General features: G+C 32.6%; 3 protein-coding genes across 4 annotated transcripts in view; 2 read left to right on the forward strand and 1 right to left on the reverse strand.

The window, feature by feature from the left end:
• The first annotated feature begins 7,111 nt into the window (after positions 1 to 7,111).
• On the forward strand, positions 7,112 to 10,148 carry LOC119631384. The gene is made up of 2 exons (XM_038023536.1): positions 7,112 to 7,224; positions 9,236 to 10,148. Exons 1-2 carry the CDS (start codon positions 7,186 to 7,188, stop codon positions 9,983 to 9,985), a joined length of 789 nt encoding a protein of 262 aa, XP_037879464.1. The 5' UTR covers positions 7,112 to 7,185; the 3' UTR covers positions 9,986 to 10,148.
• A 4,813-nt stretch (positions 10,149 to 14,961) lies between these two features.
• On the reverse strand, positions 14,962 to 19,960 carry LOC119632403. Of its 2 annotated transcripts, none has more exons than XM_038025297.1 (4): positions 19,656 to 19,960; positions 17,942 to 18,976; positions 17,685 to 17,854; positions 14,962 to 17,317 (listed from the first exon to the last, which is right to left on the reverse strand). In XM_038025297.1, the coding sequence occupies exons 2-4, from the start codon at positions 18,494 to 18,496 to the stop codon at positions 16,285 to 16,287; spliced, it is 1,758 nt and encodes a 585-aa protein (XP_037881225.1). In that variant the 5' UTR covers positions 18,497 to 18,976; positions 19,656 to 19,960; the 3' UTR covers positions 14,962 to 16,284. The 2 variants fall into 2 exon arrangements, with proteins under 2 accessions (XP_037881225.1, XP_037881224.1); XM_038025296.1 differs by having other exon boundaries at positions 19,521 to 19,960.
• A 4,266-nt stretch (positions 19,961 to 24,226) lies between these two features.
• Positions 24,227 to 26,310, forward strand: part of LOC119632402 (mucin-5AC) — a 49,378-nt gene continuing 47,294 nt past the window's right edge. The window contains exon 1 of the mRNA XM_038025294.1: positions 24,227 to 24,983. The gene's annotated coding sequence lies outside the window, so the exon portion shown is untranslated. The remainder of the gene's footprint in view (positions 24,984 to 26,310) is intronic.

Below are 26,310 nucleotides of genomic sequence, written 5' to 3' on the forward strand. Positions count from 1 at the left end.
ATAATAACATGCTTCTTGTCAAAGTAATATTCCAATCGATTACGAAACACTTCTTCTTCGAAATGTCTATGTATACAGATGAAGCATTCCTGTGCTAGAGATTTCTTAGCGAAATTTGACTAAAAAGAATACAAGGCACAGGTAAATAACAACCAGGGCAAAAGATCGAAGAAAAGCTGAAATAAGCTTAATGCGACGTATTACGTGAAACCACGCTCTCCAAACACATGTATGCAATAGTAAAATGTATCGAGCAGGCATGCGAACGGATGTGTTTGTACTATATTGGTCATACTAGAGTGTGTTCGTGCGTGTTCGTGCGCTTGTTTATGGAATTATATGGCATGAGCATAAGCAAAAACATTGATTTTGTATAATGGTTGCAGATCGAGTGTCCACAATGCATATCTTCTTCTAACCAACAGATATATTTCCACAATTTGAAAATTTCATGTTATACAGAATATAATATTTCCTATGATATATTTTATATATATTTACCTCACTTCAGTTCATAAAGCAAAATCATTTCCAATATCTAAATTTTTATCAATCTTTGACTTTGTTAAGGAATTCATTTTAAACATTTAAAGAAATGCTTGGCTTTATCACATACTTTTCATTGAAAGCACCGATACCAGCTGAAGAGTCCGAAGGCAAGAGTGGTAACGGTTGCCTACAGTAAGATCTTACCCAAAGCTGTATAGCATGGTGTTAGTTCTGTACGATCGATAAGCGATGAACTTTAGTCTGTATCCACGAGGTCAGGTTGCGCAAAAGTAGGATTGCTCCTGGAAGAAAAATGGACCCACCTGGCTGTCGGAAGAATGTCTTCTTACCTGACTGCTTGGGTACGGCCCCTCGGAGAGTGTCGTGGTGACTGTGGTTACTTCGAATTTCCGTGGAGAACTTTCTAAGACATAACCAGTGTGCGAGGAAGAGGCCCTCACCCATTTTCTAATTCTGTACGTCGGGGTAGTAAGGCCCTCTTCAATAAGAAATGTCTTATTGCCTGAGGGGTCCCCAATTGAACTATACTAATTGCCGATGGTTGTAGGCAACCCGTCTGATTAAGGCTTCATGCCAGGTGCGGACATTAAACCTCCATAAGGAATCTACCGTGACAAAGAGATTATAGTAATGCATCGGCGAATGCCGATTTTGCTTGGCTAAGTTGAATTTAGAGACACATTTTGTTCGCATAAGTGCCCGAGTAGGTAAGAGTCGCGACTACCAAGATCTGTTCTTGCCGGTCTAAGGCTACGCGGTAGTGTGTACTTTAGCGGCAGTTATAGTGAGTGCTTAATCGGTAAAGGCGTAATACCTATTGATTAGCCACACCCCCAGAAAAAAAAATGAATATGTACACCCGGGCGTACGCCGAAAAAATTTCAAAAACTGAGGTCGTTTTAGTTATTCTATACGAGCCCCCTATTGAGCTCATAACAACGAACGAATTAGTATCAAAGAAGAATTATGATGAATGACGGAAATTGATAAAAAAAATTGGAAAAAATTACGGACACAGCATTTTTAAGAAAATGATTTATTTGTAATATATATTTTCAAAACATATTTCGAAGCTTTTGCAAATTAATTCATTGTCGGACTAACGAAACTTCGGAAATTGGTACTAAATTGACGACATATGATAAAAACTGACAAAATCTGATTGTGAACAAATTTACTGTTTTTATATAGAACAAGAGAGAACATTACAGTCGTAAATAGTAAGGGCAACCATTCGATGTCCTACATCAATTTTACTAGTGTATTTATCCAGTGGTTTTGGTGGTCATACACCAAAAATTATACATTATTTACATGCAAAGGCATACCTTTTATGAAAGCCCGCATATTGGATGATACTCGAAGCATCGCATGTCGTTATCCAAATTTTGCAAACTTAATTTTCCTTCTAAAAGTGATAAAAAACTTGAGATTGGATTGGCTCCCCCTATAAGGGCTTGCTTTGCGTGATAATCTCTATATATGTTAGGGCCTGAAAAATAGACTTATCTGATTTAAATTCTCTGTCGTTAATTTTTTTCCCGAATAGCCCCTATGGATCAACTTTCATTATAAAACATTAAAAATTCAATCCTTTTCTCGAGGGCTTACTATTTATAAGACATCTTATATGAAATGGGGTCCAAGAAAGAGACCTATGTGATCTAAATTTTGGTAATGCTAATTTTCATATCAAATTATTATTATGAACGAATTTTTATTAAAAAGTATTGAAGATTAGTCCTTTTTGCCATATAAGGATTCATTTTTCGTAGGAACGGTTATATGAGAAGAGATTCAAAAAATTGCCACAGGCAGCACTATTATTCACTGACTTTTTTCGAGAAATTTTTGAAAATGACCAATTTTGTGAAAAAGTCGAACGATCCGAATCGTTTTCATGTTGAACACAAAAATATATAGAAAGACATCGGACATAAAAATTAACGTTGCTCAATTTTGTCCAGGTATGTCAATATTTTGGACTCCAACCCTCATAAGCGTTCTAATAAAAAGAAAATTTCCTATGCTAAAAAAGCCTAATTCTATCCTCATTAAACCAACCATAGAGAATTTGGATCATATGGGACTATTTTTTAGACCGCACCATATATAGTGGCTCTCATAAAAGCAAGCTCAGGCTAGCGGCGACAAGGTCGAATCTGTGGTTTATTATGACGACAGTAATTGGAAAATAAGAAGATCTTTAACAAGTAAATTGAATTTGCTAAATTTAGACCACGTCAGCTGACGTTTTGAACGCCATCCAATATGCGGGCGTTCATGAAAATTATGCATTTACATAAAAATGAAATAACATTTTTGGAGTATTATTATGAAAGTGAGTTTATAAGTGTGATGTAGGGTATTTAATGATCGGCCTCGCCCGACTGTGGCATCCTGACTGTCTTATTATTTCCAATAAAATATATATAAATATATATGAAATTTAAGATTTTAATATCAAATCAATAAAAAAAAGGAAGGTAATCGCGTGCGATTGTGTCAATTGAGCAATCACTGCTTGCTTCGTAGCTTTCTCCAAGATGGCATCCATCCGGTAATGTGTTCAATTCAGATTGATATATGTGTCATAATTTTCCACCCCTTGATTCGAATTTTCAGTGATTTTAAAATTTAAAAAAATTATTATTTTTTTTTTTTTGGTAATTATCTGCTTATAGTGGAGTTCAATGGAGTTCCGTCTTTGCCATTTTGTCTCATACTATATGATAATGAGAATTTAAATAACAAAAAGTCGACTTAAAATCTTTCGCTAGTAAAGTACATTTGCACGTTTATGGAGTGAGTGATGTGCACTCGCAAAGTGTTGCAACTGAATTGACGAAATAGTTGTACTTTGTCTAGTTGTTTGAGTATAAGAAACCCATGAACTCTGCTAAGAAGTGATTTTAATTTATGCAGTTTCGAGCGAGATTTTTAATGAGTTAATAAAATAATTTTTTTTCGCACTCGATTCGCTGGAAAGGAGTGAAGAAGAAAACGAAGAAAAGGCAGCATTTCAAATAAATATATCCGGCTTTCATAATCAAAATGATTTGCTAATTGAATGACGTATTTGATTTTAGCAAATATCTAATAGACATAAAATTGTCTTACTAATGATGATTTTATGTTTATTAGATGGATATAAAAATATATAATAAATGTAATATATTATAAACAAAATACCTGGAAAGAAGTTTATTCACTTAGCACGTTAATATCATTTGCTTTATGTAAAATGAAATATATTTCGAGAGAAAACGTATCGTAGAAAGGAATATAGGTAGACACACCCGCTGTCTTATATATGAAAATATTGTCCGATAAAAGCTTAACATTATAGTAACTTGTAAATTTGTTAACGCTACGTCCTTGGCCTTTTTTTATATCGATTACTTGTATCACTTCATTAAACATATTCCCATTTGATATTGGATTGAATAAATGGCTATATATTATTAATTTATATTATTATTATATATATGTATATGGATATAGATATATGGAAACATACACAAATAGGACATACTTCAATGTGAGCTCAAACATAAAGATTTGTTAAAAGTATTAGAGGATATGCATGACAAAAACGGTAAACTTTAAAAAAAAAATTTAAAATGTTTGAGCAACTGACACAAGAAAAACTAATGCATTCAAAACGATTCCCTAGACATTAGCAAAAGATTTTCTCAATACAAGCAACTAGGAAAGTTAAATTCAGTCGGGACCGAATATTTTGCACCCATCACCATTATCTTAAAAAATACATAAAGAGTAATAGAACGAAATTTTCGTACTCTATAATATAGCGTAGGCCCAGCTGATTTCTTCTATTTTCAAAACAAAACAAAAGTTTCTGTCATCGAGCCATGTGGGCGTTGTTGGCGTGCCCTTTGAAATGTTAAAGTCAATTCCAAATTCTTTTGCATATTTGTAAGCAATATCTCCATTTTGCGGCCGGGAGAGCGCATTACAACAGACATTACATAGACGGACAGACACATATGCTTAAATCGATTTAGGATTTGATGCTGATCAAGAATATATATACTTTGTGGGATCTCTGATGCTTCCTTCTGGGCGTTTCAAAGGATTTGACAAAATGAATAAAACCCTCATCCTTTGGTGAGGTAGGTAAGAAATCAGTTACCTCATAAACAATTTTGCTTACTGGAAGTGTATAACAGAAACGATATGGTGCAAGCTTTGCAAAATAGTATAATCTATGCTTTTTATTAAATTTTGTGAAAAGAATCGAAATCACATACAAAATCATATTAAATCCAAGCCATTTGCAAATGGTTTCAATGACTTATCTCAGCTTCGCATAAATATTATTTCTTGAGCATTTTTCTATTTACTATTATTGAGTTATGCGGGTAGTCCGTACCGCGACCTGAAAGATCTATTCTATTGACTCATACATCTAGCCTCCCAGCTTTTCCCCAGGCTTTTGGGAATCCCATCATCTTTTTCGATCCGCACCGCCAGACCGTGTCTAGCTTTATGAAATATTCGCTATTGACATCGCCTTTACGTTAAATATGACGGGATGTTCTCTGGCAGCAGCTGAATGAATTGATATCAGAGATATCAATATTTTTTTGCAGGAGATACCAGGTGAGGCAATTATGACTCATGTAGAAGTCGGTAAGCACTTAGCTAACTCTACGATCATTTAAATCATGATATGATAGAATTGAACATATAACCGAAATGAATGCATAAACATAACCAGTTTTTTTGGTTTTTTTTTTTTTTATTATTAACAATAATAATTAAAAATTCTGATGACTTTATGTATTATAATTAACATGCATATACATGCAAAAATCTCTTGATGCTAAACATAATCTAATCTGGAAATTTTGGCAAAAAGTTAATATTTGACTTCTATCGTTTCAATAGTTTGGTACCAGTGTCTCCGTCATCTAAAATTTGATTCTTATCGATTTTTCATTTTTCTTAGATCATTTATATGGCCAAATAGGCATTTTCCGGGCAAATTTCCTAGAACGCTTAGAAATGTAACTAAATTGAAAGCTAAATAGAAGGTGTATAAATAAAAGATCATTAAAAGATTTAAATTATAAATAAATATCCGTCATGTGTAAAGGAAATGACTAAATAGCCATTAATTAATACATAAAATAAATTGTGTCCACATTGATTTAAATGCAAATAAACGTAAACAAATTAAGGTGCATACGTATCTTAAATGATTAAATGCTAAATGAAATGATTGCTTTTACACCCGCCCAACGAAAAATGCTAGGCGATGTAATTAAACCTTTTGAATTGTGACGCACATCGGGTATTAAGAAGAGATCATACATCTCAGAAGGGACTTGTTGCACTATATTCCGGAATCTTTATGCCTTCTTCAATGCTATACGAAATTTTCATCACAAACTGATGCTTGCAATATATAAAATTTCATATTAATTTCAATTAATATAAAGTGAAATGTGTCAGGCAAGTATCCGAAATTTGTTTTAAGAAAAATTTAATTGCGCCATTTCATCTGATATAATAGCGTAATAACAAGGAAAAACCTTATAGAATATGCCAAAAAAAAAATAATAATAATAATAATAATAATAATAATGTTTATGTAATCAACGAGAATTACTTAACTAACGTTTCTTAAATTTTTTGAAAAAAAAAAACAAAATTAATTACACTCGACTCGAAACGAATAAATGATTTGTTACCCCCTCAGCATGGGTTTGCTGCAATTTCGAACTAAAGAGAATACGTTTTCTTAAAACTATCAAGGGAACATGTATAGGCATAAGTGATTTTAGTTTTACAACCGATAATACCGATAATAGAGGTGCAACCATAACACGTAAGATTTTGTCAATTTTTGCAATTAATATAGTCAGAGCTATACGTAATAAGAAAAAAAAAATGTAGAAATATCTCGAAAGTGTTGATTCGTGTATTGTCAAATTACGCTCGATGTCGATCGCATACAAGTGAATGTTCCCTGCAATCGAAATCATATATGAGTGAACCAGTAAAATCGAGAATCCTGATAAGAAGTACAGGGTTCAATATATATATTACTATCACTTACAGTATTTCCAAGTTAAAAATTGTCTGAGAAATTTATTGCACGTTGCCCCTCTACGATGGACATAGAAATTATACAAAAATCACGATTAAACCAAATCATTGTTTTTTCTTTTTTTTTTTTTTTTTTTTTTTTTTTACTTAATGAAATCGAAGTTAAACAGCTTACATGAGTAAGCCGCCCCGGCTTAAAGCAACAACAATTTCTCATTCTTTATTCTAATGAATGCCGTTTAGAACATCTTCACTCACACAATGTAACTAATAAGAAATTCGTTTATATGTGTTGTTGTTCTTCTTTATTATTATTATTATTATTATTTGTTTTTATTTGTTTTTATTTGTTTTTATTTTTTTACGTTTTAAGTAAACGGAACAGAGCATCTCTCTTGAATTTAACAGATTCAAAAATCAAAACATATAAATAGAAAGACTCATGTGAACTTAAGTTAATAATATTTCAAACGGTGCAAAGTTAACAGAATTGAAATATATATGAAAAAGTTTATAAAATTAAATACAATTTGTAAATAAAGTGTAAATAAAAACGTTGGTGATATAAATCGTTTTTTAATTGCAAATATAACGAAAATGAAGTGTTCGCGGCTAAGTGTCCTCCTACTGTTGATGGTTAGTACATTCCAATAAACAAGATTTAAAAAGAGATGAGAAAATTTTTTTTTTTATTTTTTTAATATTAAAAGCTCGCCAAAAGGTGAGGCGCCTGGAGACAAAACATATTAGCCAACCAGTCAACATGAGTAGTTAAATTATGTTTAATGGGTGATCGAGAATGATTATCGTTTTCAGTCATCCCTTTTAGGAACTACACTACTTGTTGTGCAAAGAAGAAACTTAATAGTGCGGATATATATGCATTACCTAGAAGGATTTGAGATAGAGCCAACTTTTGCTAAAATTATTTGCCCGCCCGTGCGTCCGTCCGTCTTGTTTTCTTGTCGTCATCTTACAGGCCACAATTGTTGAGATATTTTGATGAAATTTTATGCACTAACCTGTTTTGGAATAAAAACAATCGCTATTGAAAATGATTCCAAACCAAATCACTTTTTCGGATCGCCCATCATTATAAGAATCGTTTTCTGAGTCGATTTAAGCTTGTCTGTCCGTCTTGTTTTGTGTGTGTTGAACTTGCACACTGCAATTTTTTATTTAATATTTTGATGAAATTAGGCTTAGTTTGGCCCAAGGACGAACACTATCGAAAATTGTTCACTCAGACCACTACCCATATAAGGTCACAGTTTTAAGAGGTTCTTAGCTACAGGGTGGTGCAGGGTATTTAGTGGTGGGCCGTGGCCGACTATATTACTTTTACTTGTTCCCTGATAAATAAACTATATTTTTTATTAGCACCTGTAGCATTGAAGGCGAGTTACATATCTCGAGGAAACTGTAACTATTATAGAAAAATGTATCAGCATACAATCCTAAACCAACGCACAGCCGATGAACGCTGCAGCTGGATGTTTGTATCTTATCCGGCACACGAACTTTCACAATAGTTTTGATCCGAATACAAATCCCCGTTCTGATATATTTACCATGATAATTGTCCAACACGATATAAAAGTCGGCAGGATAGGTAGTATGGAAGAAACACGTTCATGAGTTGCTGTCAAATTGTTTTTTTTTTTTTTTTTTTTTTTTTTGAATTTCAATGAAGGGCACGTGTAACAAATTTCCGATGATTAGTTTTGGGGACGCAATGAAATCAATAGGTGTCAAATCAATAAACTTGGGAATAAGCAACATTTGTAGCAGCGTCTACGTAGCGTCACTTCAAATTAACAAACTGTGGAAAGTAATTTGCTCTCCAATGAACGGCAGTAAAAAATTTAAATTTTTCACTTATGACCTTTAAAGTTTGTTTACATTAGTCCGGCTTACGTCGTGTTTTAGTTATTGCTTCTCATACAAACCAGTTACAAATTTAACTTTCTTGCTTGTTTATAAAGGAAAGTTTCTACGACATTTTAGAAACAACTGAGAATGCTGCAGCCGCCGCTGTTAGCCAATATTTGCATATAAGCAGAGTTTCGATACTCTTTGAACTGACTTTGCGCTTATTTTTTCTTTTGAACTTAACTACCAGCTATGGTGTATTTTGCTATAATAGCAATATCCCTTAGACTGTAGCGATTAGCTAAGATCGCAATTATGAATGAGCTGAACATGCTCAATAGCTTTTTCATAAAAATACGGCTTTCGTTTCCTACATGAAGAATGAGGATATATTAGTATTGACTATATATTCTGGATAATAATCGGAACTATATAGCAGATTTTTCTATAAAGAAGTGAATGTAGTAATTCTTCTCTGCCCCTACATACATCCGTTTGTCCGACTGCTGCAGGAAAACTTGAAAACGCTCTAGTAAGCTACGGTCCTTCATTAAATAACTTACACCACTTCATAGTTATTGAAGTGTGTGTCGGTCGATTCAGAACAGTTTCTCAGCACTTATCGAATCAAATATCGATTAAACATTTAATCTATGTTTTTTAAAGAAATAGACGCAATAGTCTTAATTGGTTGTGCTCATCCTACTTTAGGTTTAAAAATTGTTTTTTGACCTGAACAAATTATAATAATAAATATATATATATATATATACAGGGTTTTCCCGCATTGATTTTGGCCGAGAACATCTTTAAAATCAATATCTCGCCCGAGGAAGCACAACAATACCTTAATCAAGTCACTTCATCAGCCGGATTTAATAATATTGAATACGCCCCCAAGACCGGCGAAAATCCACTACCCGAGTCGCGCAACGAGAAAGGTGAATTTGTATATATGGGACGCGTAATAGATCGGCCGGAAGATTATGTCGAAGAACACTACGATGCACATCAATACCACGGGCAAGACGGTTTGGGACAATTTGCTTATGGCTATAAAGATTGGAATCAGGGTAAAAATGAAAAAAAAGATCAATCGGGCACAGTAACTGGCACCTATAAGTATGTTCAACCCACTGGTCGCGATTTCATTGCAACATATTATGCTGATAGAACTGGCTTCCACGTTGAAGATAATCGGCCAGAACATGAAAAATCGCCACCTACAAAAACTCCTGCCGTACGTCAAGCCGAAGAGGAACACTTTAAATTGTGGGGTGAATTGGCAGCGGCTGCCGGACATAATCCTGATCCGTTTGCTCCTGAATATCAACAAGAGGGTCGCTATGAACCACCTCCACAGCAAAATGAGTACGTCCATCAAGAACCACCTTACGTGCCCGGTCCGGACGAGCAAGGTGAACCCAAAGGATTCTTTTATGCTTTCGATTATAATGTACCGCTATTGCGTAATAAGCAAGAAAGAGCGGAATTGGAACAATTAAGGGCCAATAATAATAATTAACGGCAATTTATCAAAATTTATGTAAGAAAATTAGTTAAAACGAATAAAAATTAATTTAGTTTATTTATTTCTTCCATAGCATAAATGTACTAATAAAACTGAGTTTACTTTCTTTAAAAAAATAAAATAATAATAATAATAATAATAACTCAGAAGTTTTGTCAGTAAATAATTAATAAAACTTGACAAGAAATGAAAGAACTTTTTTAAATTAAATTTTTATTTATACATTGGTTTTTATTAAATATCAAAATTCTTGCTTAATATACAATTGGTTTCATATATATATATATATATATATATATATATATATATAGTATAAATGTGTATTATACAGTAACCGATTCTGGTATTTCTTTTTCACTTAAAACTAAAACACTCCAACACTTAGATGGTTTCTTAATTGTTTTTCATTCATTCATTTTCATTATTTTTAATAAATTATAAATTATTTTACTTCTCTCTCTGCCTCTCTCTTAACATATATAGGAAATAATGTAATGTGCTTTAATTAAACTAAAATTACACACATATAAATACTAAAAATTAAATTATATGGAACTGGAACAAGAGGATCTATTATAATATATAAAAAACTTATTTTGAATTCAAAGTTCAAAGCCAAACAATTACTTTAACCCGGCGTGTAAACTGCATTTCTTACTACAAAACTTGAAAATATATATCGAAAAAGAGATTCATTTCACCTACGCTTTCAAATCAATTAGCTCTGACTTTCATAATCGCAGGCACATATATAAATACTTTTTCAAATTTTTACACTCATCACCGAAGAATGATGAGTATATTCATTTTGTCAAAACGTTTAAAACGCCCAGAAGGAAGAATCAGAGATCCCATAAAGTGTGTATATATTCTTGATCAGCATCAAATTCTAAATCGATTTAAGCATGTCCGTCTGTTGTAAACATTCTCCTGGCGGCAAAATGAAGCTATCGACTTTGAATTTGGCAGAAACATTGAAAATTTCTACACGCAAATTGGTATTGAAAACGGCCCAAACGGGTTGGAGGACACGTCCACGATACCACGTAAACTGAGAGAATGAAAAATGTTTTTTTTGGTTTCATTACTCATAAACCACAGGAAATAAATATACAAAAATTTGAACGCATATTCTATGGGCGATGCTGCAGCATTTGTACACAAAAATGCAAAAAAATTGACCACGCCTACCCAATATACCAGAATTGAATTATGTTTTCCATACCTTTAACACGCAGAGAAAAACTTTAAAAATCCCATAAAGTAAACAATGGCCAGTTACAAGCCTTGAATGCACCTAAATATGTCCGCCTGTTCGTCTGTCCATCTGTCTGTTTGTGTAACTTTATAGTATTTGTGGTAAACATTCTCCCGCTAACGAAAATGAAGATATCGCCTACAAATGTGCAAAAGAATAAGGAAGTGACTTGAACTTTTCCAACGAAATGCTTATATGGCCCACACGCGTATAGTACGAAAAGTTGTATTTTAAAAGTGGAAAAAATCAACCGCTCCCACCCACTACTTCTTTTGTCTTCTTAAAGATAACGGCGACAAGAATAAAAACTTCGGTTCCGACCGAATTTAATTTTCTTACTTGTTTTATACGACTAACGTGTGAGAGGTTATAAAAGCCTAAAAAAAAGTCGATAGGAAAGAAGGAGTAATTTATTGTCCTCGACCATGAGAATAAAATGAACAAGTGAAAGCTTTATTATATTCAGAATCCTAACAACATATCGCTATAGGCAAATGTATCTAGAATTATAGAATTTATGGTAGTGATCATACTTAATTCGATACAAACCAACTTTTCGACCCATTCACTTTTCTATCTTTCATATGACGTAACAATCTCCGAAATCAGAAAATTCTAGTCTAAATCTAGCATCAAATTTTTTCAAAAAATAAATATGATATCCATAAATTTCCTTCCTATCACAAATTATAGCACTCTTCCAGCACCAATCAACCGACGTTACATAATAGAAAGGAAAGGATATTTTTCCTATTAAGTTAAAAAAGCAAAATATAAAAAACTAAATAAACAAATAATAAAATAAAATGATATTCGCAAGAAGAAAGCTAAAACCTTCAAAGCGGACGTCTGCATATGAACATGCTTCGCTCTGCAACGCCATAGGGGCATACGGAATAGTTTTAAACATCAAGTCTGCCGTCAGGAAGTATGACGGTCCCTTTCACTTTGGACGCTTCATTGCGATTGTAGCGCCAAAATGATGGAATGAATATGCACGCCCTCGGGTGTTAGAAAATGAAATTGTAATAATTATTGCAGATTATCTCTGCAGATTGCAATTAAATCTCTGGGTGGGAAAAGCCGTAACGCTTGTGCAACTAAAAGGAAACTCCTTCTCAGACGTTCTAATAAGCTTTAAAGAAAAAAGAAAAGAAAGAATAATAACGACTACCAAGCTTTCAACAACCCGTTTGTGGGTTATCCCTAAAACATATTAGGTGCTAGATTTTTTATTCCAAGTCTTCTCCAAATAATTCTCTGCTGCTGAAGTTTTCGTCACTTTATCATCAATAAAGAATTCCTACGTTCCAGATTGTTGGCATTCCCTTAATACTGCTTTGTGTTTTTGTATAACATTTCTTTTTTTACCCACCACACTAGTATGAGAGTGCACTCATATTGTCATAATGATAAGATATAGATAAGTTACATACATTTTTGATTAACATCAAATCCTGAATCAATGTAACCACGTGCGTCCGTCTGCCCTGCTCACAAAAATGAAGATGTCGACTTAAAATTTGTCACATGCATTGGAAGTTCTTGGACGCAGGCTGGTATTAACAAAGTACCAAATCGGTTAAAAGACACACCCACCCTTTATAAGCAATAAATACTTGTAGATCCTCTCAAAAATTGTGAAAGTTAGAAGGTTGAAATTTTCTGAATTGATATCATGGAGGACCATATTAGTCATTTGTAAGAAGGAAAATTCAGGCGCATCCACAAAAGGTTAAAAGCCATCAGATTTTTATTTCTTTCACTCTTTTCAACCTTTCTACTTGCTACTCGTAGAATAAACAAAACAGAATCTTAAAAATCGTTTTGCAACTTGCCCCAATTAAGATACATCGACTTTAAATAGAAAAAAAATTGATTATGGTCCACTCATTGCTAATAAATTCCAACATTTTTCATAGTTTGGTTTCCCATGTTTTTGTACTCATTACTCTTAAGCTACAGTACAAGAAAGAGCATTATGCACTGCATAGATTTTTCTTTCCAAAGAGGAAGACAGGCGACCGCAGCATCATAAAATGAGTAGTGTTGGGTATGCAAGATTCGATCTCAGGCGAATATAACTTTCTTACTTCTTTCAATTTGATTTAACCTGTAAACTCTCCGAGTTAACCCATTGACGAGTAACCTCGTTGGGTAAGCTTGTAGATGCACGCGATATCTATAGCAGTCCTGTATTCTCAGCCTTATAAAACAAACGAGAAGAAGCGTATTTTTGGAAGCACTCACCGATTTTAAAATGACCGTCAACGGGTTCACATACCCTCGTTTCTTCAAGTGTAATAAAAGGGATAGCAAGAAGTTAACTTTTTACTGATTACGATCAATTGAATCAGTTTTGATCGAATTTATTCTGAGCGGAAGGAAGCCGTAAGTTCATTACAAAAAAAAAAAAAAAAAAAAAAAAAAAAAAGAAGAAAACCTCTATTAGTTAGCAGATATATACTATTTAATTGAGAAATAATTGAGAAAATAATTTCGTGTACAAATGTCATTTCTTTCGAAATATTCTGACTGCCGGCGCCATCCAAGTAAAAGACTATTCTAAAAAGCATTAAATAGGTTGTGCCTCTAAATGCCACACATAAATGTATTTAAATAAAAAAAAATCTTACTTCCATGCTGTACCAACACTGTATAAAGCCAAAAGGAAAAGGTATTGATGGGGGAAAAAAAAATTACAAATTTGTTGAAATGCACGAAATCGGTGTTGTATATCAATTGGCAGAGCTTTGATTGATCTCCTTACACAATCATTTAGTATAAAATCCCTTGACGGCCGTAACAATGAGTTTCTATAAAATCTACGAAAAAATTCGTTTAAACGTAATCAATAACGATTTCAAATAACCTAAAATATATCATCTAATATCTAACAACTAAAAAAATTATATTCGGTCATGAAGGTATTTTTCATATCCCCCGTCGACTAAACAAAATTAAAAAACTAAATCTTCAGTCACTATTGTATTAGGTGGGCGCGGCTGAATTTTTCCATTTCCAGAATAAAAGTAAAAATTTATATGACGCAAATATGTTGCATTTTATGCGTAACAAGCAAAACGCACGGAAACCAAAGGTGTCACAGTTTTTGTTGCATAGTTTTGCCCTTTAAACGGGTGGGATTATTTTCAAATTCTTTTTCACATTTGTAGACGACATCTTCATTCTTACGAACGGGAAAATGATTACCACACACACACACACTACACGGTTACATATACTGTACAGTACATATACTATACAGCAGACGCGCAAATAGACAAGCGAACAATCCGACGGACATATTTAGGTGCATTCCAAATTTGAAACTGGCCAAGAGTTTATATACTTCAGGGCGTTTTTGAAGCTTGCTTCTGCGTGTTATAAAGGCATTGAAAAAAAAAAAAATTAAGCTTTGATACGTTATAATATTGGCCCAATAATTTTCAACACCAACCTGTGTGCAAGAATTTTCAATATTTCCGCCAAATTTTAAATCGATAGTGTCACTTTTGCAGCCAGGAGAATGCTTACAACAGACATTACGTAGACGGGCGGACGAACATGCTTAAATTAATTCAGAATTTGGTATGTGCTGACTCAAAATATATACTTATATATAATATAATATAATCTATATATATATACTTTGTAGGGTTTCCGAATTGCAAACGTTTCGACAAAATTAGTATACATATGTCGATAACGGTGAAAATAAGGATGCTCAACATAGACTTTACCACGTTTCCATGTAAATTTTGCTGTACACAATTCAATCAACGAATATCATAGTCTTCGGAGAAGTAGTACATAACGTGGCGAAGGATACAAGTGAAAGGGGGATGTATCGTATTATATAACCATTAAACAAATTTGAACAACCAGCTATGAATATATTCATAAAGCAAAATACACATTGAATTTTATTCGTTACGAAATTTTGAAATAAAAAAGAAAAAAATTGACGTAGTGACATATCTTTAAATGTCTTATCTTTAATGACCTCTGAAAAAATTTAAAAGAATGTTTGTGTGTATTCTTTCTTCCGCTGCTTATGTGCTTATAATGCGCCCGACGCCTATAAATAGTTTATTCTAGACAACTTTTCACGTCGAAGCTAAAAAGTACAGATTCTTTGGGGCATTCGTTCTGATATCCTAGAAGCGATAAAGAATAGGGAGAATATGGCGGATTTCCATTCAACGCATATGAATTAAAATCGAGCTTTCATTCACTTACAAATAACATCGGGCTGATCGGGCAAGCACATTTGCGGCCCTCTGAATCATATGAAATGTTTGCGGAGATATCTGCTTCTACGCGCAGTTATGCAGTTGATGAACACTATCATGTCAATTCGAGAAGTCAATCATGCTTGACTTTTCGGAATGTATCTCGAATAGTATCTTACATCATTATGTACGTACTCCGGGCGACCTAATTTATTTCTCATACGTAAGCAGATTCAAGGCGCTTACCATTTCTGCTTAACGGATCAGACAAACTGTTTGATCCAATGTTTTCTATGTATATATACTGACTGGGCGCATCTGTGAAATAACCAGTAGAGCCATTGGTATCAGAATATTGAATATCATTGGATTTGGTTCATTTATACATATGTCAGCCGAATCCCAATGAACTAATGCAATACAAGTATCCAACCATCCATGGTTTTCGGTTAAAAGTGCAAGTAATCGAAAATTTAACGCCGTACTTAACAGTATTTCTATAGGTAATAATTGTTTGGCAAATAAATTATGTCCTAAAAATAAGTTTTCTTGCTAAATAATTTGAAAATGTACATTATTTTCGAGAAAAAAGGAAATAATTTTGAAATACTTTTACCCAAACGCATGCATATATGCATAACTTAACGAGCTTTGGGATTATGCTAACTCTTAAGTACTTACATAGTGCGTACTTGAAGAAACAGGAAGATATATGAAGACAGCCAAAGGAAGAATAAGAGTATATAGTAATACGTGTAAAATGCAGCAACTGTCAGTCGTTCACAACAAGATACTTGACACTAGTGTACGCCAACACTACCACTAGCGTTTGCTTTTGTTTGTGTTTCCAGCTTATTTAAATCCAATTTTTGTACTTCGCATTCGAGTTGATTGAGGCAACTTTTGTTAAACGCATTGTTGCCGGAATGATGTGTGATGGCATGCTGCTCCAATTGATCCATCTGTGATTGTGGTTGCTTCTCCTCTTGATTGATGATATTTGATTTTTTATCTTTGCGATTCGATTTGAGAGCATTTAACAAAACATTCTTCTCTTTGTCCTTGGATTTTGCATCTTTTTCTTTGTCCTTATCTTTATCTTTATGCTTGTTGTTTTTGAATCGCGGGAATATGCAGCCATTTGGCAAAAATCCACCTAATTTGTCTTTTTTTGTTGATGGAGCAGGACTAGAGGAGGAGACAGGCAATGTATGGGACACAGTATTAATCGTTGAGTTTATAGAACTATCGTTACAATTAACTGTTGTGTTTGTTGTAGATTGTGTTGACGTTGTTGTACTGTTACCACTTACCCCATATGTGGCACTTGTTTTAGTATTATCTTTATTAAAGTTTGTATTCAATTGATTCATTTCTTGAATTGAAGAGGTCCTAACAGCGTCCTCGTCTGTTGAGGATTTAATTGCAGTCTTTTGTTTGTTCTCCTCGATTAATGGATTATTCATTTCAAAGTTACGATCTTTTACAGTCTTTGTCTCGACGCTAGTCGTACTAGCGTTATTGTCTAATTTTGCAACAAATACATTCTGCTCAGCACCATTCGCAGATGCATTAATAGACGAATCATCTAAAATTTTGCGAGATCTCGGTGGTGTACCTTCTGCTGTTAATATAGATTTCGGAAATAGTTGCTGTGTTGTGGCGGAAACCGCGCCATTTGACACATTTGTCATATTATGATAATGTTGTTGCTGCTGTTGTCGCTGTTGCAGCATTTGTTCTTCACGTTCACGATCCCTTTGAGCTTGCACCGCGTTCCAAACATCCTTTAATTCGCCAGATATATCACGATCCTTCAGAATAATAGCATTTCTGAAGGAAAGAAATTAAAATAGAAAATATTTTGATATATCAATTTTCCTACAAGCGTTTTTATCATATAATTATCTGTTATAATCTTTTAAAATCCTAATTCGCTGTTTAGCAACAGGAATAAATAATTAATTAATAATTAAGAGCAATTAAATAATAAATGCTAGGTGTATTCCCACGGGGAAGGCGTTACACTAAAAGAATACATTCCCCATCGTCATTTTAGCTTGCAAAGTTTTGGCTGGGTTGACAGGAAAGCTAACATTGCCTACCCTGATTATATATAATATATGCAAGCATTTTATATTATATACCGAATAAAATACCGCGTAGATTGCAATCACAAGCATGGATAAATGAAGCTTACCTCACTAACTTAATACCGGGGTTCATTGCCTCAACAAAATCGCACATAAGTTCAACCATTGCGCGACGTTCTTCGGGATCTTTGCTATGCCGACCAGAATCTTTTAAAACTTCTGGATTGGCCATTACTGCAAAAACAACGGGTGGACTGCGTGGACTGCCAGGCGGTACCTGAAATGCATGAATGATAGTATAGTAATGATACCAACCATACAACCAGTAAGATAGTCATTTTGTGTTCTTGAAAACATTACTTACTCGCATACCGCCATACAAAGGAATAGGATCACTAGGTTCCTGTGGTATAACAATGCGAGTCCAACTCAGAACGTTTATAAATAACTCTTCGCCTGATTCAGTTGTCGTGCGTATGCACATATGCGGTTGAGGAGGATTCTTGAAATGACGATATGCGCGCGAATGCCTATAACTGTGAGGTGGCGGCGAAGATGCAGCAGCGTTTTGCAAAACGCTTAACCCAAACGGATTTGGAGTAATCGGAGATCGTAAATTACAAGTAATTGTGGTCGATGAATTTTTTAAAATTTCTTCCCGTGTTAACAATTTGTTAATATCTTCCTTTTGTAATTCATTACTATCCGTTAGAGCGTCACCCCTTTCTGTAACACGATGTTCAACGCACAACGACGTATTTATAAATGCATCGCAATCGTTCGCGGGCGACTCAACAATACATTTTTCGTTCTTATTTGTGTCGTTTGAAACAGTGGTAGAAGCAACGTTTGTGGCTGCTTTGATTACACCCGCTGCAACCATAGTTTTTCTCATTGTAATCTCTAAGCCGGCTGACATCTTCAATTTTATTGTGTTTAATTTTATACGTATTGGTATGTCAAATTTAGATACATTAATTTAGATTTCAGTTGCTTTTGTAATTTTGCGAAGAGGAAGAAAATTTTCTTGTTTAATTTTCGAAATACTAAATCAAAAATCTAAAAATCTTTTCTTTACGCAAACTAGATATCTCTTTCTCTCTTGCATGTATGGTTGGAGTTGTAGATAGTTGTTTTTATCTTCATATTGATACAGGGACGTGTTTAATTATTTTAAACAGAGATGTTTTAGATATTTTAAAAGTCAAGATTTATTTTCAAATTGGCAAAGCAATTTAAAATGTTATGAAAAAATTACATTTCTCTTGACTGAAATTTCATAAGTTTTTGTTGACATAATGTGTTAATGTTTCATACATGACAGCGTTCTTATATTATTGTTAATTAAAAATTATTTTTTTTCATTTTTAAAGGCAGTGAATCTTTTACGTAAAATTAACTGAAAATTGTGTTTTATCCATTTTATTGTTTCTTCTTATTTTTTATAATTTATAATTATGACAGTTTTTCTAATAAAGTCACCATTTTATTTATATCCTCTCTATATGCTTGCTTGACTAATCCTTTACTTTTTGTCAGTGTAAAAAAATTTGTAAATGCATATATATTATCGTCTTTTATAAAAAACTGATATATCCCTGAATATTTTTACTAGTTCTTGTAGCACCAATTTTCATATATATGCCTCAAATGCGTCGATATTCTTCTGTTCTTAATTAAACGAAATTTTGTGTAGATGTTTCTCACATATTACCATTTACATAGTACACAGCACACAGTAGTTTATTAAATTTTAGCTCTTTAAAATTTCCATTTTATTTTTAGATATATGAACTACTTACACTTTATGCCCTAACCCTAATATTCTTTTTCCAAATTTCTATAAAATTTTTGCTGTTCATACACTGTTTCTCTCGTTACTGTTATTATACATGCTTAGTTACTATATTCAGTTTTTTTCTTGCATTCTTTTGTTTATTTACCGTGCTTATCTTCTTGCCATGTTTATTACAGTTTACGGCTGTGGTTGTTGTTGCTGTTGTTGTGTTATTCTGCACTCACACCTATGTATGCGCGCATAAAATGCAATTGAAAACCCTCATCAAATAAACATTTACCATTTATAAGTGTTTTATACACATTTTCTGCTGTTGCTCTTATAATGATGAATTTTTCCAATATCTATGCTCTATTTACACATACGCCTTTCATCTTTTGTCTAAAGGAGATTTCAGCAGCCACCCAAACAGGCTGTGAATTTTGCTTGCTTTTCTACACACACTATCACAGAATATCAAGCCTATCATTTAATATATAAGAAAAAGATTTTTTATTTTAATTGATGCATAGATAGAATTTTATACACTTGACATTATCAAAAATTATTAATATTTTTTTTTTTGTGAATTTAACAAGAAAATTAAGATCTTTATTAAAAAAAAAATCCCTTCCGCAACAAATACCAAACGAGCGCACATATGTTTACAGTCAGAGTTGCCGGAAAAATAATAGACATAATAGACATAACTTCAAGAAGTACAGTGGATATGGCAAATTTTTTCTTTGTAGAATAATTCCCTTTTTCTTGTATACAACTTTTACTTTGAGTTTGTCTTTTAATTACTTTAATATAAAAAAAATTGAAAAAAAGGAAAATAAATCGAATTGGCTTACTTTACTTAGATCTGGTATTCATGGCTGTCAGAGAAATCTCTTCGTTAATTTATTTCCTTAAACATGAAAACGTTTTGAAGCAATTCTTCTTGTTTTATGCGCCAAGTAACTACAGAATTAACATAATTCATCGTATAGCATACATCGTGTAGCATACATCGTATACCAAATGCTTTGTTTAAGTCATACAATATCTTGAACAGATTTCTTTTCAAGAGAAGCTTCTTATGCTCTTCGAATTCAATTAAATAATTCATAAGTACAATTACTGAAAAAAGTTGTTCGTTAAAAGTATAAAGTTGAATTAAAAAAATAATTTTATAGTTTAGTATATCATATATGTAAACGCAAATATATTATATGAAAAAGACGTGATGCAAAAATTGAAATTTAAAAAAACGAATATATTATTTTTTCGATAGTACAGATTTTAAAGGTTAATAATAATAACAATAATAAAGATATTAATAATATTATTAACAGTTATATATATATATATATATGATAAATAAGTTATAAATTAATAAATATTATGATAAATAAACAAAGCATGTAAACAAAAATTAGAATTTGCAACAAAAACCACACACGGTACCAGATTTGCAGCCAGAAAATATACATCCACATAAATAGTGGGTTTTTAACCACTATTTTAATCACTATTCTTCGCCGCAAAGCAGTGCTGATGCTGCAGCGCATTCAATCTTTAAAGAAAAGATAAACTGCAGTGCTACTGTTACACAATTACGGGAAATAAATACTTTACTTTTATAAATGCAAATGCGCAGACGGACAGATGGATAGATGAACAGGCGAGCATGTTTAGGTGCATCCCAAATTTGAAACTGGTCTAGAATTTATATACTTTATGGGGTTTTTGAAGCTTGTTCCTGTGGCTTATAAAAGTATTGAAAAAAAATTAAATTTTGACTTGCTGTAATAGGGGGTAGGTGTGATCAATTTTTTCCATTTTGCTACAGTGTCGCCCATAGAACATGCATTCAAATTTTTGTATATTTATCTGCTATAAGTAATAAGCAAAAAATCAATGCTTTATGCCTTTCAAAAAACAGAGGTGTTCGCAGTCTACGTGGTGCTGTAAGCATGTCGTTCAGCCGATTTACCCCATTTCCAATACCAACCTGCTTGCAAGAACTCGCAATGTTTGAGCTAAGTTTCAAACCAATAGTTTCATGATTTCACTCTCTTGCGGTGCAGGGTGTATTAAGTTTGTACGACGTTATCCAACCTGAAAAAGGAATTAAGATGGAACCACGTTCAACTGCATCGATCGATTCAAAAGCTAGCATTTTGATGCGCAATTATAGAATTATAGAATTATACTAGGCGTGGTGTGAAGTATCTAAAGATCAGCATTGCTTGACGGTAATATGTCTTATATGTTTTCAATAATACATAATCTGCTCTGTAGTTTGTAGTCAAACGTACTACGTATTTGTTATCTATCTAAAGAATATGAAAATGTTAAAATGATAATATATATAAGCGACCATTTATTGTTTTAAACTAAGCCAATAGAAAAAGATCCAGTTCAAAAGTTACGTTTCACGTCGTTTTATATCTACTATCGAAGGATGTGGGGATATATTTGTTACCAAAACGTTTGCAGAACTCAGAAAGAAGCCACAAAGACCTCATTAGTTACTTATATTCTTGACGAGCATCAAATTCTGAATGGACTTAGGCATGCCCTGCATATCCGTTCGTGGGTCCAATCGTCTGTTCGTCGGACTGCCTGACCGCCCAACAGCAGAAGTGTTCTTACACGTAGGTTGACGTGGAACATTTGCCCCTTCAGTTGAAGGACACGCACACATTATAACACAAATTGAGAACACTTCTGTTTCCGAAGGTTTTATTTACTTCTATTTACGAATATATATATACAGCAAAAGAAATTTCCATGCCTTTCCAAATATGATACTACAGCGTACGTAGAAAGAGGGAAAAAATCGATCACATCCACTCAACTTTCGTACTTATTCATTTTTGCTTCGAGGGTAGTTGGATTTTGCTTTAAGCCATGTAAATGAAGTTTTAGGATTGATATGAGAATGAACTTTTACTTTTACATTTGACTAAACGCTTCTTCTCTCTTCTCTTTCTCTCTCTTTCATACCTAATACTTAAGCTGAGTTATTGAGAAGCTTAAGCTCTCCTTAATAGAAAATTTCTGCTCTCTCACTTTCAATGCTCTCTCTATCTCTCTCTTTCTCTCAATGTCCGAGAGCATTAGTTGGCAGCATTTGGGGATTTACTTGACACTATTGACGTATTGCAGACATTTGGAATTGTAATTTTGCGTGCTCTAAGAGAAGATTTTTCTGATCACTTACCACTATTGAAATATTTGAAATATTGGTATTGTCAAATTTTATTTGCTCTGATAGAAATTTTTGATTGTTCGTGCCAAAGGAATACACAGAGATAGAGATAAATAAAGAAAGAGAGAGAGAGAGAGAAGCCACACTTTAGGAATTGCTTATAAGAATATAAATCTCAACATTTATTACATTTTTGACCATTAATAATTCATAAAATTAGTTGCTCTAAGAAGGGTTCCTTTGATTATTTGGCAGTACTGGAACCACTGGCATTTTGTTATTATAAAATTTTGTTGCTATGACAGAGGATTTCTTTGATTAGTTGACAGTATAAGATCACCTGGCATTTTGCTATTGTAAAATTTTGTTGCTTTGAGAAGGGACTTCTTTCATTGTAAGCATTTTAATCGTTTGCATTTTTATTTTCATGAACGCCCTTTCTGACTTTGCTGAGAGCAAAATCTACTTTCTGAAAATAACATTTCTACTGTTCACATATTTTTCATTAGTATTATTTTTCGTAAACAAATTATTTTTTATTTTTTATTATTTTTATAAATGCATTGTACACAATTTTTAGTAATTAAGCACTAAGGTATAAAGGTATATAATCACACATTACAAAAAAAAAAAAAGAAATACAGTTACAGCTATCAAACCTCCAATAATACAAGCGGATACAGTTAGTAAATTTAAGTTTTCAGGTATAAATAATATAATACTATTATAGGATTAGGAAAAATTATTCAATCATCTTATTATTCTTCTTAATCTTTTTAATATCATCCATCCTTTATCTTTCATTTCCTAAATAATTTAAATAAAAAACTAGCCGAAAAGAATAAATCCATTCATCTCATCCTAATAAAATTCCAATTAATATTATTGAAAATACAAATACATAGTAAACATAGTAAACATAGTAAAAAAAAAAATCTCCTTCATATCAGTAAAATTGCTAAAGAAGAAGTTATTAATAAAAAATATATAAAACGTACACTTATTGCCTATGCAAACCCAGCTTAGTTGCTTTCGTTGCTTATGCAGACGCAACGTAACAAAGTATGCACAGCAACATTAGCAACAACAAACGTAGGAGCAGCAGCAACATCAGCAACAAGAAGCGAGCCAACGTCAGATCCGTTTAATTAAAAAATTGTTGTTGCTCCCACAGTCTGAGTTAAAATTTCGAAGCGTGAATTTCTTATCGTGAGAGCTTGCGCGTAGTAATATACGTAAATGCAGATTATGTGCAATAAATACTTTTAGATACGGTTAATTAATTAAATAATATTTAATATTAATAGTTGGAAGATTAATTTATTTGAATTAACGAATTTAAGACCTTGTATGTTTTAAGGAAAAACTAACGGATTGAAGGAGATTTGAAATAAGCGGACGACTTCAAATATAAATCTAAAATAAAATGTAAATAATTGTAAATGTGTGATTTAAAAGTAATAGCCATAGACTGTAACGAAAATGGGGCTTCAGTAAAAATGTGAAAGAAATAGCAGCAAACAACGGATATATATCTATATATATATATATATATATATATCTAATGATAATAACAAAAAAAAAAAAAGAAAAAAAGAAATAATTAAAAAAAAAACTGAGTTATGGCTTACGAAAAATAAATATGAAACAAAATGGTAAAAATGAAGAAAAATGTAATAAATTTCAAACTTAAAATATTAATGGTCGACTAAGAAAATAATTGAACATATATGTACGTATCGAATAGTGTGTGTAGTTACGTGATAAGAGAAAAAGAAATAAAAAAAAAAAACAATGAAACAAGTGTTCTGTGGCCGTGTGCACACACACACACACATTTATTCTTAAGGCATTTCATTACTAACCGTAGCGATCAAAACGTTATTTCTTTAAATATTTAATAATATCAAAACGTTTTAAACACATTTTCTTTTTTAATAAATTATTATAAAAATCACGTAACATTAATGTCGTTGAAAACACTTTGTGTTTACTGGTCAATGTTTATTAGTCGTCTCTAATAGCGTTTTAACGATCTTTATTTTCGATTCCATTTTATAATTTTCTATTTATTTTTTTTTTATTTTTTATATAATTTTGTTTTTCATGCAGCGTGTAAATTGTTTGTATGTTTTGTGATATTAAAAGCTTGTTCTGGAATCACACATAACAAGAACAAACATTGATGTCATTTCAGCAATTACAATTTGACAACAACAAAAAAAAAAAATAAATAAAAAAAATAAAAAAAAATATAAATAAATATATTACAAAGAACCTGCTCCAAGTTTCATTTGAGTGAGTGCGTGTACGTGCTTCGCGAATTATTCTTTTTTTTTTCTATTCATTCTATATTTTTGGGGCTTAATCGAATGTTATGTTTAACAAATAGCAGTGTATCGGATTATAACTCAAATGGCAGCCCAGGTAAGTAATTTGCTGTCATTTATAAGAGAGTTCAATAACTTTTTAATGATTGATTGAGAGATTTCAGTCGCTATTAGTACGAAAAAATCGCATTTTTTTTTTTTTCAAATCTCAGTCATCTAAGTGCTAATGTAAAACATTGCGAAATGTATTCGGTACATTTGTACCAATGTTTGTATGCATGGTTTGTAAGAATTGAAATCGTCCGTTTCAAAAATTTACACAAGGATGCGTTCAAAGAACATACATGCATACGTTCTGTTCAAATAGAAGATGGCTTTAAGTAGCAACTTTATTCATTGTTATTATTTTGTATTTATGTTGAGCACAATGTCCGCTCTATTCGCTGAGTTAACGAGTAAACGTACAGAACGCATCAAAGATTGTATATGAAATGCACGCGTAGTTTACTTGTTGCGATATCACAGCATAACATTTGAATTGTTAAATAATGATCTTTCACTTCCATTTTCGCCTAATAATCGCAAATCACTTGATTCGGCTTATGAATCATAATTGATTTCTTATGTTCTGATTGCATTAACACTTTCTCTATTCAGATCAACGATGAATACAGGCGACTTATATTATATATAAAGAACTTTACAGATTTCGTTTCTCAACAGTATTCCCGCCTGCTACTTTAAGTCCGCATGAGTAGCCGAAGTTATGTTTAAATGTAGCAAAGATCCAAACCACTTTTCTTTTTTTTTTTTACAAAACTCTGTTAAGCCGTTAGCAGAATTATTGTTAAACAAAGTCTCGGAGAGATCTTAGTCAATATATAGTTAAAGTAGAACTTTTCGACGTTTTTTTTTTACAAAATATTATAAACAAAACATGGCCTTATGTAAATTAATTAACATTTGAAAAGAACAAATTTTTACACTATATCATAAATGATGTTGGTAAAGCGAACATTTGCTTAGCTACTGTGGGCAAACCCTGCCCTGTGAAAAAACGAAACTAGCACAGCTTGAATCCTCTGTTAACAGCTTTTCCAACGATGTCCACGTTATGTTAAGTTTTGCTTCAAGCAGTTTTGTAGGAGACATTGAATATTGCCGTACTTAACATAATATAGGCTAACATATAAGCAAACTTTGAAAGGTCACTGTGGGTAAATCATGCCCTGTGAAAAAATGAAACTAGTGCGGCATGAATTCGCTATTAATAGCCTTTTCAACGATGTTCAGGTTATATTAAGTTTTGCTTGGACAATTTCTTCTATTTCTTCTTTGTCTTCTTCTTCTATTTTAACTATATTTTGACTTAGATCCCTGCGAGACTTTCTTTAACATAATTCTGCTAACGGCTCTGTAAAAAA

Source organism: Glossina fuscipes, unplaced genomic scaffold, assembly GCF_014805625.2.
Source record: "Glossina fuscipes isolate IAEA_lab_2018 unplaced genomic scaffold, Yale_Gfus_2 1, whole genome shotgun sequence".
In the NCBI taxonomy this organism is placed as follows: Eukaryota; Metazoa; Arthropoda; class Insecta; order Diptera; family Glossinidae; genus Glossina; species Glossina fuscipes.

What these genes read in the sequence shown, in the direction of transcription:
- LOC119631384 (XM_038023536.1), top strand. Translation starts at nt 7,186, where the DNA reads ATGAAGTGTTCGCGGCTAAGTGTCCTCCTACTGTTGATG. An exon ending in GTGTCCTCCTACTGTTGATG is followed by an intron (nt 7,225 to 9,235) that starts GTTAGTACATTC and finishes ATATATATACAG; the next exon opens with GGTTTTCCCGCATTGATTTT.
- LOC119632403 (XM_038025297.1), bottom strand. Translation starts at nt 18,496, where the DNA reads ATGTCAGCCGGCTTAGAGATTACAATGAGAAAAACTATGGTTGCAGCG. An exon ending in CTTTGTATGGCGGTATGCGA is followed by an intron (nt 17,855 to 17,941) that starts GTAAGTAATGTT and finishes CATGCATTTCAG; the next exon opens with GTACCGCCTGGCAGTCCACG. An exon ending in CCCGGTATTAAGTTAGTGAG is followed by an intron (nt 17,318 to 17,684) that starts GTAAGCTTCATT and finishes TCTTTCCTTCAG; the next exon opens with AAATGCTATTATTCTGAAGG.